Genomic DNA, 13,897 nt, shown 5'->3' on the forward strand with positions numbered 1-13,897 from the left:
AAACAATAAGTGTTCTCAAGAATGTCATACTGTAGATGCAAAAAAATAAACGGCCACCGAAAACAAAAGGCTAATGAAAAGCTTTAAATCCTACCATTGAACTTCTACGAAAAGCTTATCTGTACATGACTAATTGACCAAGCAATGAAGAAGCTACCAAATCGTTGTGCTGGTTGCTCCACAACATCAGTCTAGAATGCTGAAAGCAAGTAATTAGTATAAATTGTCCCAATCGAATATTTCAATTTGACTTTTCTTCTGAGCAATGGATGTCGACAAGTCCTAATATGATAGAAGTCAGTTTCATTTTCTCGAAGGTGTTTCGTTTGTTAAACCAGCCTTAAAAATCCATCACTGCTGGTCCGTTGACAGGAAACATAATATAATAATTTAGTTTCCTGAAATCTAGTTTTAAACCAAATCAAGTAATTTCATCAAACAAGTTGCATGTATAGTACAATCACCAAACACTCACCATTGAGTAATCAGACAAACATTCTTCGACTTTGTTGATAGTTGAGAGCATCTCTCCGTCCCTCTTGACTTCATTAACGTAATGTGACAGTTCCTTAGTAACAAAACATAAATTCATTTAACAAAAGTAAATTAAATTAGCTTCAGTCTCTTGGACACAATGTTAACTTCAGTCCATGGCGACCTCTAGTGACAGGCCATGACATCAGGAAAGATTTTGAGGGACCGGATTCCCAATAAACACAGTGATTGACGTAAACTTACATGGCAAGTGCTGACATTAGATGGCAACTAAATTAAATCCTAAAAAGTTCATTACTTTTCACTTGAAACTCCATATCATGCAAGGGTACAAGCAGGGCTACGATTTTTTCTTTCTTGTTGAACGACCAAAAATTCTGCATTTGTTTGTCGAATAGTAATGTGACGTCACAAGAGTCATATAAAGCGTTTGGCCGCGAATTACCGCACAAGTTGTGTGGATGTACGTCAGAGTCACTTAAGTCTTTAATCACACGATGGTTGAGTGATTGCAAAGGGGTACCAAGCGCAAAGTTGTGTACCTACCGGACGTGCATAATATTTGTTTTGCTCCGGGAAGAGAACTGTTGCAAACACGAAACTGAGGATCACAAAAAAAGCCCTTAGGCTATCGTCGGCAGTGGCGGCTCCAGCTCGTGTCCGAGCATTGGTTTCGTCTTCAAGTCTAATTTGGCTTTGGATGGTGATGTCGTATGTGGCAAGCCTATATTGGCATATTTTGGAAGCGTATTTGGAAGTCCAGTCTATGATGGAAGAGACGTGGGCAAAAGTCACCTTGTACGGAGGGTGGGGGAAGTGGTAGTTTCAGCTTTTCTTATCTATTGTTTCGTTTTTTTTGGGCTTTTTGTATCCTGTTTTTTTTTTTTCGAAAATTCCGTGCCTTCCCTAGTTCTTTTTTCTCCAGAGTGATCTGTCACTAGCAAGTTGTTCCCATGAAACCAGATCAATGTTTGCATGGCTGGGAGACTTTCAACTGATCTTCGTCTCATTTTTGGTCTTCTGGAGTGTCTTTTCCCTGTCTCTAGTTCACCATAAAGCATTATTCGAGGAAGCCTCGTTGGGTCCATTTGCATGACATGTCCTGTCCACAAAGGCGGTGTTGCAGTATGGTGGTTTCTAAACTGGGCAACCTGGCGCGATGAAGGATTGTATCGTTAGTGAGACAATCTTTCTACTGAATGCCTAGCATTTGCCTCAGTTTCTTCTGCTGGAAACCTTCAAGATGTTTGATGTCACGGTGGTATAGTGTCCACGTTTCACAAGCATAGATAAGGGGGGATAGAGCGACTGCTCAAAAGACCATAATTTTTGCACGGATAGATATAGTATGGTTGTTGAAAACACGGTGGTTAAGTATTCCATGGGCACAATGTGCTGCTTTTATACGATGTTCAATATCCTTTGCACATGTTGGATTGTTGGTGCTGTTGAAAGTATGCTACCAAGGTAAGAGAAGTAGTCCACTTCACCTAGAGGTCTTTCCTTGGTTGTTGTATTGTGCTAGCGTAACCTAGTGCGAGTTTTTTCCTTTGGCATCTCTTTAGTTTCGCTTAGTACGTAAATGGTTATGCACGTACCCGGCTACCTGCACACAAACACAGTTACGAGCGAAATATGCGAGTTACCAAATGTTTAATGCCAGACGTTTGAACTTTGATGAAAGCATTTTTCCGCAGTGTTTAAATCAGGAGTGTCAAACTCAAATGCACCCCGGGCCAAAATTAAAAAATCAGCGCAAGTCGCGGGCCAGACTAGTTCAATATTTATTGCAAAATATATTTCAAGGAACTTCCAACTTTGCAACAATAGGTGGTTTTGCCAGCACTTTTGAGCATATGGGTTGCGCATTTACCGAAACATGATTAAAGTTTAAAAAAAGTAAACTCAGGTCAAGTCATATCTAAAGGCAAGATAGGGCAATTAAATAAAGACAAATATCAGTTGTATTCCTTGCTTATGGCTTTCAGTACAGCCTTTTCAGAGCAGCGAAGGAAAACAATATTCAAACTAAAACCGAAAAACACAAACATGCCTCTAAAGAGCAAGGAAAAACCTACACGAAAGTTTACTTTGCAGATTTGTAACGCATACTACTTTAACCCCGCGGAATGGCCCGTTTCGGCGAGTCCGATTCGGCTAGTCCGATTTGACTAGTCCGATTCGGCGAGTTCCCTATTCGGCGAGAGCCTTTTTCGGCGAGTGCCCTATTCGGCGAGTTTTTGAAATTTTTGAAAGGAAATTATCGGGCACCGTAGCCTAATTACAATTGCCATTTTTACATCGTTTTAACGTCGCTAAACGTTGAAATCGTGCAAAAAGGAATAAAAATAAAATGTTTGAACTATTAAATTAAAATTCGTCATGTCAGTTCAGTTATTTTTATTTTTGACCATCATATCAAAAACAATACACGTCAACATAGCAAAGGTAGAAGCGACAAAACGCGAACGTTAAAACGTGCTTGAATTCGTCAGGTCAGTTCAGTTATTTTTGACCATCATATCAAAAACAATACACGTCAACATAGCAAAGGTAGAAGCGACAAAACGCGAACGTTAAAACGTGCTTGAATTCGTCATGTCAGTTCAGTTGTTTTTTATTTCTGATCATGATATCAAAAACAATTCACGTCAACATAGCAAAGGTGTAGAAAAAGGTAGAAGCGACAAAACGCGAACGTTAAAACGTGCTTGTGACCGAAGTAAGTTATTGAGTTGAAAGAAATTTGGCACGGTTGCATCACCTTCAGAAAAATTTAAGATATGAAGAAAAAATAAAACAAAGAAAATGTTACAAAAAAAGTAATGTTTATGTTTTTAAGTTAGTACTTCTGAATAGTTAAAATCATAGGCGCCTAACTATTTTTTTGGCCGTGGGGGCGAAATTGTGTTTCATCAGCAGCAACGTAAATTCAGCGAAATGTCACGCAGATGGATGACGTAATTATGTCGTCACACTAGGATTACTTTTATTGCCACACTCGGAGTTATCGCTACGTTCGACCTACCGTTAATTATTATAAACAAAGCTCGACCAAAACACATGCTATGCGTCTGCGTTGGCTAGCGGTTGATGGACTGCGACTCTTTAAGCTAAGCACAACATAAAGTTTAGCAACGAACTAGATTTATTAGCATGAAACAAGAGACGAAAAGGTTTACTAAAAGGTATACTGTAAATGGAATGAAAATACTAACTTGATCATATGCTTGAAAATATACCTGTTGAAAGCAAAATCATTCATGTTTACATCAATTCAACAGCACGTCACCTTTAATAAATTTAAAAGCTGCTGACATCCGTAAACAGCCCTTGAAAAATAGTTACAGAGAGACGTTTGATTAAGTTTTCGACTTCACATTGCTCCCTTTTCACTACAATATCGCAACTTATGGCTGACCAGCTTTCAAGTTTCAATTCGCTGTAATACGCCCGTTTTCGTGTTGCAGATGAAACAAAAAGATGCGCATATTCTCCGCCTTTGATCGGGTTTCTATGGCAACCGTCGTGTGTGCGCCATGCAGTTTGCGCGAGTCTGTTGTTGTGTTGATTATGCCGCGAGTGCGCAATGCGGTTTGTACCAGCCCTTGTTACGTTGGTTAGTGGTTACCTCGGGCCGAGACTTCAAGTTCATTTTCACAGCAACCGATTCACTGCCGCGACAATTCTCTGCAGAGGTTTCGACTTTCGAAAGCGACAGCGAGGCTGTTTGCAAGCGCATTAAGTTAAACGCACGCTGCGTCAACGTAGCAAATTATGTTGTTTTTGGGTGCATTCAACATCTGATGACATTGAATCGACGCAAAAGGTTGATTTTTGCTATGTCACAGGCAGCAAAATCAGTCATTTTTACATTGATTCAACCTTCAACGTCTGCAGACGTTAAATTAACGTAAAAATGACAGATTTTTTTGTCTGGGGTGGAATTGTAGCATCGCTACTCGATCTAGTGATTATTTACTGCAAAGCTGTTGCAGTTTGCGTTTAAAAATGTTTTCCTGCTGCCGATCGCTAGTTCATCTATTGTTTCATGTATCAATGCCGCATAAAAAGTTGCTCCCACGTGGAAATATGCGTGATGGCGTGGCCCCCACGGCTTAAGCGCCTATGGTTAAAATGATTAGTTTGGATCAACAAATGTGTGACTTACACTCCTACAGCTTAGATTGAAAGGAAATTATCTGGTAGGCTACCGTAGCCTAGTTATCCCGACCAGCAAAAATTTGTTCCAAGAACCCAGTTAGTTTAACAGTTCATTTTTACATTGTAGTAACAGAATGAAAAGGCTAACCAAATGTGTGGCCTATCGTTTTAACGTCGCTAAACGTTGAAATCGTGTAGAAAAGGGTGCTTTTGCTGACTAGGATACGTTGAAACTGAGAAACATTCACAGAAGCCCTACGATATGTTGCATTTTTAAGATAATGTATTCAGACATTGAATCAATGTACAAATGAAATGTTATGCTAAATGGGTTCTTGGAACAAGTCGTAGGGCTTCTGTGGATGTTTCTCAGTTTCAAAGTATCCTAGTCAGCAAAAGCTCCCTTTTCTACACGATTTCAACGTTTAGCGATGTTAACACGATAGGCCACACATTTGTTTAGCCTTTTCTTTCTGTTACTACAATGTAAAAATGAACTGTGTTCTTGGAACAAATTTTTGCTGGCCGGGATAACTAGGCTACGGTACCCGATAATTTCTATTCAATCCAAGCTGTAGGCCACACATTTGTTGATCCAAACTAATCATTTTAACTATTCCAAAGTACTAACTTATAGACATAAACATGATCTATTTTATTTATTTTTTGTAACATTTTCTTTGTTTTATTTTCCCTTCATATCTTAAATTTTTCTGAAGGTGATGCAATCGTGCCAAATTTCTTTCAACTCAATAACTTACTTCGGTCACAAGCATGTTTTAACGTTCGCGTTTTGTCGCTTCTACCTTTTTCTATACCTTTGCTATGTTGACGTGTAGTGTTTTTGATATCATGATCAGAAATAAAAACAACTGAACTGACATGACGAATTCAAGCACGTTTTAACGTTCGCGTTTTGTCGCTTCTACCTTTGCTATGTTGACGTGTATTGTTTTTCATATGATGGTCAGAAATAAAAACAACTGAACTGACATGACGAATTTTAATTTAATAGTTTAAACATTTTCTTTTTATTCCTTTCTGCACGATTTCAACGTTTAGCGACGTTAAAACGATGTAAAAACGGCAATTATAATTAGGCTACGGTACCCGATAATTTCCTTTCAAAAATTTCAAAAACTCGCCGAATAGGGCACTCGCCGAAAAGGGCTCTCGCTGAATAGGGAACTCGCCGATTCGGACTAGTCGAATCGGACTCGCCGAATCGGACTCGCCGAATAGTAGCAGACCCTTAACCCCGATACTTGGCTTCTCATTTTGGATGCAAGTTTATCAATGTTTTGGGTCAAGCTCTCAGCTGAAGAAATCCTCATGATTGAAGACAGGTGTTCATCAGTAAAGTGACTCCTGTGTGAATTTTTCTTTATTTTCTTCAAAAATCGCCAGATTTCTTGATTTTGGCAATAAATTCGTCAATATGGCCTACACAGAATGTCCTTTGATGAAGCATATTGGAGACTTTGGCTCGTGCAAATAAGCACTGTACAGTACTTATAAACTAAACATTTATTAAGTTTTAATCACGTATAACTTCATTATTGTTTATTTTAGTTATGTAAGTTTATTAGTAGCTGTTTAATAAAACTTGAAGTTGTTTGTGATGCAGCATATCGGCGGGCCAGATTTAAAAGGAATTTAATACCATCCTGAGGGCCAAAAAATGTTGCATTGCAGGCCGGATTTGGCCCGCGAGTTTGACACATATGGTTTAAAATGTTCTTCTGGAAGAGAACTTCATTCCGTAAAAATAGCGGCTTTTTTCATGTGTACTGTTTTTCTGAAAATCTGGTCGGAAACTAGGCTGTATTCCAGATGTGAAAAACTTTCGTAACAAGTATCCAACAAAGTCATTTTAACAGTGCAATATTGTTAATTGGCTCATACGGCGATAAACCAACTAGCATAGACGTTACAACTAAAAGTAGCCTAGGTTATCTCATCTATGATAGAAACCCATTGTATTGAATAGCACGAAATATGTGTGGAGAAATGTTTGATGCCAGGCGTTAGAACTTTGATCAAAGCATTTTCCCGCAGTGTTGAAAATAGCGGGACGAACGCCTTGAGAATTTCTCGCGTGAAGATCGCTTTTAGGCCTTGCCTTGAAGTACCTGGTGGAAGAAAATTTAGGTAAGTCGGGACTCTTATGATAGCACCATGTGATGCTCACCTACCAATCCCCGATTGTTCCTCAGCCTGACTTGACGTCCTCTCTTAGTTTTCTTTCTTTTTTCTTTAACTTTTTTTTTCCGTAAGGCACGGCGTTTGTTGAATAGTGACGGCGCGTGCCGAGCGGCATAGCCGCCAAAAAAGGCAAAAATCGCAGCCCTGGTTACAAGTAATACCTGCATAGCTTCCAATGCTTTGCTAAGGTCCTCCCTGTCCACATGAGAATCGCTTGTGTGCTTATGCAGCTCCTGTAAAGAGTTTAGTGAGATTCTTTGAGGCAGCAATAATGCAACAACAACCACAAGTGTTCATTTCAACAATTCAAAAATACAGAAAAACCACGCCCAATACCGTAGTCGACATTGAAAGAGTATTTCCTGATGAAAAGCTCACTGCCGAATCATACTCATCTTAGAATGCACACATAAATATCTCAAAGACACAGATCACGCCACAATGCCACCATACACCACACGACATTCAGTTTTAGATGTTTGATGGTATAAAATCACACAACAAACTACACTCTAAAGAACTTAAAATACATACCCTGATGAGAAGATGGTATTTCAAAACCCTTTGCATGGATACGCACAAGAGCTCTCGAAGCTTGAATTTATTGTGGCTGGCCTTGTTTTGGCAATCCTAAAACATAAATGACTTACAATCACCACGTAATCGACATCTTGGTCATAAGTGACAGCTGCCTCGTGTTAGTTGAGGTTTGCAAGAAAATACTTTTTGGTATCTTTCTGATGTAATAAGTAGCAAGTTTTAGACATACTTCGATGCGTTCCCTGATGTGATCCTTCTTCCATAGTTCCGACAAATATGACAAAGCGTCCTGAAGGTTGCTGCAGTACACTCCATACTTCAAAAAACGATCCTTTGTATGATAAAGTAAAGTAAGAAAAATAAAAGAATAGTGTATACAGGCAGGGTTGTAGTGGGAAGTTGCCTGGGTGGGCTCAGCTGTTCATCTAAACAACCAACTTTTTTTCAAGTTGGTTAATTTCAAAATTTTGGTCAAATAAAATTATGCTGTCTGAATCAGTATTCCCTAAATACAGTTTTCTCAGCTGCTTATCACAAAACCACAAAAATGATTGTCCATGCATATAGCATAGCCTAATTGTACAGTGTACAGTACACTCCCTACTAACCATGTACCGTACTAAAATATACAGTGTCAGTCAGTGGTATGATTTTGATCAGCATAAGTCCCCATTTTTGCATTGTTTCAATGAATGGCGAGTAAGGACGCGAGTCGTTTTTGCATAGACAAAAAATCAATCGTTTTTTGCACAAACAATCTGGGTAAAATTTAAGTGCTGGAACAATATTTGTACTTTTGCTTCTCTGAAATAACTGTTCTGAAATGATCAAAGCATGGATAAGTTAATCTGCTCTATTAGTCCAGTAGACTGCTAGTGCATATTCCCTAATTAAATTTTAAAGAACATTTACTCATAATGTACCGTACGCAATGAAAGAAATATTATAAACAAACTAAAACAAAAAATTGAAACAAACAACAAACGAGGTGTTTGTAGATATGGTCACCAGTGGGACAGCATTTCCCAGGGTTCATCATTCGAAAAGTCCCCATGATTGGTTAGGGTGCATCAATAGACCTTACCTTTTTTGTGTGTGAGGTTTACTTAAAAATAACTTTTGGAAATTGTTTGTTTGGGTTGAATGAGGATGAGGATGTTAATAATTTGGAGAAGGTAAATGAAGTGAGGTGGTACTCGTATGGCCACGTTTTGAGAAGGGATGAAGATGATGCTTTGAGAAGAGCGCTGGAGTTGGAGGTTCATAAGAAACAAGACTCAGGAAAACGTGGAAGTAAGTTGGGGAAAAAGCAGCAAGTTTGGCTTGACAAAAGAGGACGCTTTAGACCAGTGGTCACCAACCTTTTTTGCATGCGGGCCACTTTGGCATTAAGGAGAGCTGTGGCGGGCCGCACTAATAAAGTGTTAAGTAGGTTGACTCTTATGCTAGAAAAGAACGCATTTCGTACCCAGTATCCAGCGTTACATGTTGTTCATATTTATGTTAGAATAGCCTACTGCAGCAACAAAATTAATCGAACAACGCTACTGCCAGGCCAAGCTCCTTTTACAACACTTTTGACTTTTTTAACAATGCCTAATAAACGAGGCCACTTGTTTTGTGCACTTATAGCGAGGCGAGAGGTTTCCTCAGAATATTCATCGCCAAGCAAGAGTGGTGTTGTTACTTCGCTTCGCAAAAGATATCTTGCAATTAACAGTTTCAGTAAACAAGGAAATGTTTGACACATCGCAATACAGGCAACAATAGTGACCTGTAAACATATCAGCGAAAAATAGGCTCCAATAACAAGGAAAAAGAAACCAGGTACCATGAAACAAACGCTTGGGGAAATCACCGAAAAATCGTAATTCTATCGTAATTCATGAACAGTCTTCCCTCGAAAAAAGCAATGAGTTGGTTTTTCATCCTTTTTGTGAGAGTCTATAAAACCGTCTTTCTTATATTATAGACAACTGTCACTTGCGGTGCTTATCAGCGTGGCAAGAATTTGTTGATTAACAACGTTTTGCAGTACTTGCTTCGGCAGTACATATACTACTGTTTTATTGGAACGATACGGAGAAGATTAGCATGGCTCCTGCGCAAGGATGACACGCAAAATCGTGAAGCGTTCAATTTTTCTTTAAAAAAAAAACGTTTTGCAGTACTAAGCTAAATTTTTTCATAATACAATCAGAAAAAGTCTCTAAATTTATATATATTATTTTGCCAATTTATTATAAATTGAGTTGGCACACCGACCTATTTTGCCCACAAAAACTTGCATAAAGAGAACACTGCTCGTTAAACACAATAACGGTGAAACTCGCACTAGTGTTTGCACGACATTTGCAAACTTAAAATAAGCAACCCTATGCTCACAGACAATTTCGAAATTCGAAAACAGACGTTTTAATCAACCACTGGGACAGTGACAGTGTGGCTGTACATCGCATTGGAATAACTTTAAGCAACCCCCACCTAGAACAACAATCTGATTGGTCGGTCGGTGGAATCGTATGCAATGCGAAAATATGCTTTCCGGAAGGTATTTTTTGCCTTCGTGCTCTTTAACTCCTCAAGAAAAGTATTTTTGGTTATGCTTGTACGCTGATACCATCCGCGGGCCGCAGCGATACAGCGTGGCGGGCCGCCATTTGGTGACCCCTGCTTTAGACAAATCGATGTGGAGGCAGGGTGTGGCGGCGATGCCGCCACATGGAGGTGGATATAGCCACCCTTGGTAACAGGGACATCATGACATTAAAACTGGTTTACTACTACCGTACTAATCTTTCATTTGCTATGTTATTTTGTCAGATTTATATTTCTTGCAATAACAATGACAAACTGCCTAAAACAAAAAAATGGGTGTTAAATGTAACATTTACCTTCACGACTGTACCTAGGCCCACTTAAACCAAACATTATTGCCTATAAAGTCAAGCAAGCATGCTTGAGTCTAGCTTAACTTTAAAAGTAAAAAATCTTTGTAAAAGTTAAAAATGGTCTTGATCATTTTAAGGGGGGGGGGGGCACTTTGTTAAATGTCCTTCCTGAATCTGCTACTTAATATACATGACAGCTGCTGGAAATCTCAATGAAATAACGTGTCTTAACAGTTTGACTGAGGTAGTATTTTCTCGCTGTGAGCGTACATGATTTGCTTTCATTTTGCGTAAGTCGCATTTATTGCGTAGACCTTATTGCTATTACTGTAAAAAAAAGTGTTGTGCAATATCGTAAGCAGAAAATCGGCAAAGATCAAGTCTTGAATGGCAAGTTTCATACAAACAATGAGCTTTCTTTCGACGACAGTCTTGTCGGTTGCAAACCACACACTTTCTTACATAATTTCGTCTTGAAGCTGTTGAAGGAATGTAAGCCAAGTGATGTTGGCCAGACATTCACACTCAGGCAAGGTTGTCAGACCCTCAGATTTCCATCCAAAATCAGGTTTCATACCAACCCAAAAGCAAGCTACAGTTTTAGCACACTTGAGGGACTCATGTTGTCAACCTCCTCGTGGTGAGTCCTGGTAATTCAAATTTATGAAGCAAATGGCAACCACAGGCCGCAACTCACAAGGAACCCGGGATGGTAAAAGGATAAATCCTCATCTCCAGTGTCCAATAAGAGAAATTCATCCTCCTTTGGGAGTAACAATCTTGCGGCTAAACGTTGAAGGCCTTAACAAAGTCAAATGTAATATGTTGGAACATCTCACACAAGAGCATAACGGGACAGCAATGCCCTGAAAGAAACCCACACCACCAAAGTATCGAAGTCAAAGATCAGTAGATATACCCTGCCCTGGCAGCATGCACCAATAGCAATATTCATAGAATAGACACATATGTGAGGAACTCTGCAAATTGGATATCGCTTGCTTCATCTAACCGCGACTGTGAAGTTGAATGGACAGCCACTGAAATCGAAGGCACGGCTGTGATCAACGTGTATAAACCACCAAATACACGTCTGCAAGCTAATTTCATTCTCGCTTTTGCTCCACCATCCATGTATGCTTCAATTCCCACAGCACAACCTGGGGCTACCACCACTCAAATGCAGACGGCATAGCGCTTGAATCATGGGCTGGTGTCCAGTTACCGTACTGTTCAACCCAAAAAAAAACACATAGTTTCTTGTCAGGAAGATGGAAAACAACAACCAATCCGGATCTGGCCTTTGCCAACCTAAAATGACCTTTACCAAACCGTAGAAACCTTAGCTCCTTTCCTAAGTCTCAACATAAACCATCGCTCATCACCCGTGAAAACCCATTCAACCCAGTCCCAAGCAAATCTGTGAAGAGGTGGAATTTTCACAAGGCAAATTCACACTCATGGTTGAAAAGAAAACCTGCCAGAAAAGAAAACTGCCAGAAACACCTTCTAACGGGTTGGAGAAGTCTTAAAATAGTCTAGTCAGTTATGCACGTTTTAGGGCTGTTTTGTGCAAATTTGGGTAGACATTTTTCATATGCATTTTCAAGTTCCTTAGACACATCAGACTCAAAATCCGTCTGGAGCCCGAAAATTTCGGGGGTGGAAAGTCCCCAAAATGCCGCTGCCGTTTGAGGGGTAGTGATGGCTAGAGAGCATGTATAAAAATTGTTTTATTTTTTTTAAATGGCATATGAGTACTTGTTTGGGGGTAATTTGGCTTGAAAAGCCGTTTGGAAGCATCAATTTTAACCCAAAACAATCATTGAACCAGATAATGGACAACAGTTGTCCGAAACACTAAAACCGTATGGATAAAATGATCGTTTTTGTGTAGGCTAGGTGGCAATACGTGAAAGCGGGAGGCAAGTTTACAGTAACCTGGGCAGTGAAAGGGGTGCGAATTTAGTTTTGAATTGCATTTGCACCAGACAGATTAACTTTTGAGTTTTAAGAGTAGGATTGGCAGTCAGTCAGCCTTCGGGAAACATTGAGATTGGTCAGTCACAAAGAGAAATCCAACTATATAGGCCTACTATTCTCTACAGGGAATACAAAAATTGGATTCCTCTTTTGTTTAGTCTATTTCCAGCAGGAAATAGAAAAGTTTGACTTTCTTTTATTCAGTCAATAGACACACCATTGCAACAATTTTAATCTTTCTGAGTTACGGTTCGGTACATCTTTTGTTAGTCTCCTATAATATGACCTAATATTGGTACAAACCAGGCAGTGTTAGAATTATCCAATAGGCTACGAAAACTGATTAGTGTTAGAATAAACAAGCTATCACTTTTGTGGTTCTGACTTGCTTCAAGTGTAATTGTACGACAGTTGTCAACGTTGTTTCACCATTTCAATCATTTCACCATCCTGATTACACTAATTTGTCCGAAGCAATCAGAATATGACAAAATTTGTTTGCCTTATCAAGCTATTTGCGGGTTGATTGTAAAGAACACCAAAAATTTCACTAGTCCCTGCCGCACCCCTGCAACTCAGTCACAGCTGTCTCATGGACGCACAAAGGACAAGGCTGGTTTTATCAACTGCCAACTTACGATCAAGCTGTACTCTATTATTAGGTCTAAAAACTTGATGCAAGCCTTGTTTCATCATGGGATAACCTTATCTTACTATAGCACTCTTCGCTTCATTGAAGAACTCTCAGTTACAGTAAAATACTTTTACTGCAGATCAGGTGGAAGAGTATTACCAACTGCCCTACGACATGGTGTATTTACTGTGGTAGTTGATGACAACATCGACCAAAACAGCTCCAGTTCTGTTGCAACTCATCACCTGCATGGAACATCCGTTTCAATCATGCAGTTTCAATTGCATAATGATCAAGGTGAACACCGGGTCAGAAGAAAGTATGCAGACATGGCCACAGACGAGGTACACCAACTGAAGTCAAATAGCACATGTTCGCTTGATACATTCCTCAATGTATCACTTGCAAATCTGCCTAAATATGCACAACGCCCCCAATACACTATGCATGACTCTGAAGAATCATTTAAAGAGAACATTCAACTGGTACTCCAACAACAAAACAGTGAAGAAGATTACTGCTGAAGGTAAAGGATGCTGTCAGCAATTACTACAATGCAAAGGGAAGAAGAAGATTACAGTAGCGGTACTCCTCCTTCATGGGTTGCATACCATACAACTAAAGCAAGAGATCAAACTGTAAACATCACAACAATCAATAGCATTCTTCCAATAATCGACCATGTGAGTCATAGCTGGGATTTGCAACTGCACATTATGAGCATTGCCAAACATTATACAGCATATCTGAATTCAGGCCAGGTTGTTGGTTGTTCACTGTTCAGATAAACCCCTGTACGCAATGAAGAAACAGATACCGTATACAGTGGTTATGTCCAAACCAAGACGATTACTTTTGTTTTCTAGGTGGATTGCATATTGAACATACTGCTCTACTCTGTGTTGGACAGCTGCTGAAAGGCACTGGTCTTGATACGATTATCAACTCGACTGCTTTACATACTGTCGGGTTGGCCAATGCCGTA

At 39.5% G+C, this 13,897-nt stretch overlaps 1 protein-coding gene and 1 non-coding gene across 3 annotated transcripts in view; one reads left to right on the forward strand and one right to left on the reverse strand.

Moving 5' to 3' along the window:
* The window catches only part of LOC145774372 (guanine nucleotide exchange factor VAV2-like), a 145,029-nt gene that overhangs the window by 78,067 nt on the left and 53,065 nt on the right, over nucleotides 1–13,897 (reverse strand). For both annotated transcript variants that reach the window (XM_082585605.1, XM_082585604.1), the window contains exons 8-11: nucleotides 7,634–7,735; nucleotides 7,399–7,494; nucleotides 7,026–7,097; nucleotides 476–568 (exon numbers count right to left, since the gene is read on the reverse strand). In XM_082585605.1, coding sequence (XP_082441731.1) covers nucleotides 476–568; nucleotides 7,026–7,097; nucleotides 7,399–7,494; nucleotides 7,634–7,735 — 363 coding nt within the window. The remainder of the gene's footprint in view (nucleotides 1–475; nucleotides 569–7,025; nucleotides 7,098–7,398; nucleotides 7,495–7,633; nucleotides 7,736–13,897) is intronic.
* On the forward strand, nucleotides 9,439–9,550 carry LOC145774951 (U6 spliceosomal RNA). The gene has a single exon (XR_014290119.1). It is a non-coding gene; the product is annotated as a U6 spliceosomal RNA (small nuclear RNA).

Source organism: Aplidium turbinatum, chromosome 7 (genome assembly GCF_918807975.1).
Source record: "Aplidium turbinatum chromosome 7, kaAplTurb1.1, whole genome shotgun sequence".
Lineage (NCBI taxonomy): Eukaryota > Metazoa > Chordata > Ascidiacea > Aplousobranchia > Polyclinidae > Aplidium > Aplidium turbinatum.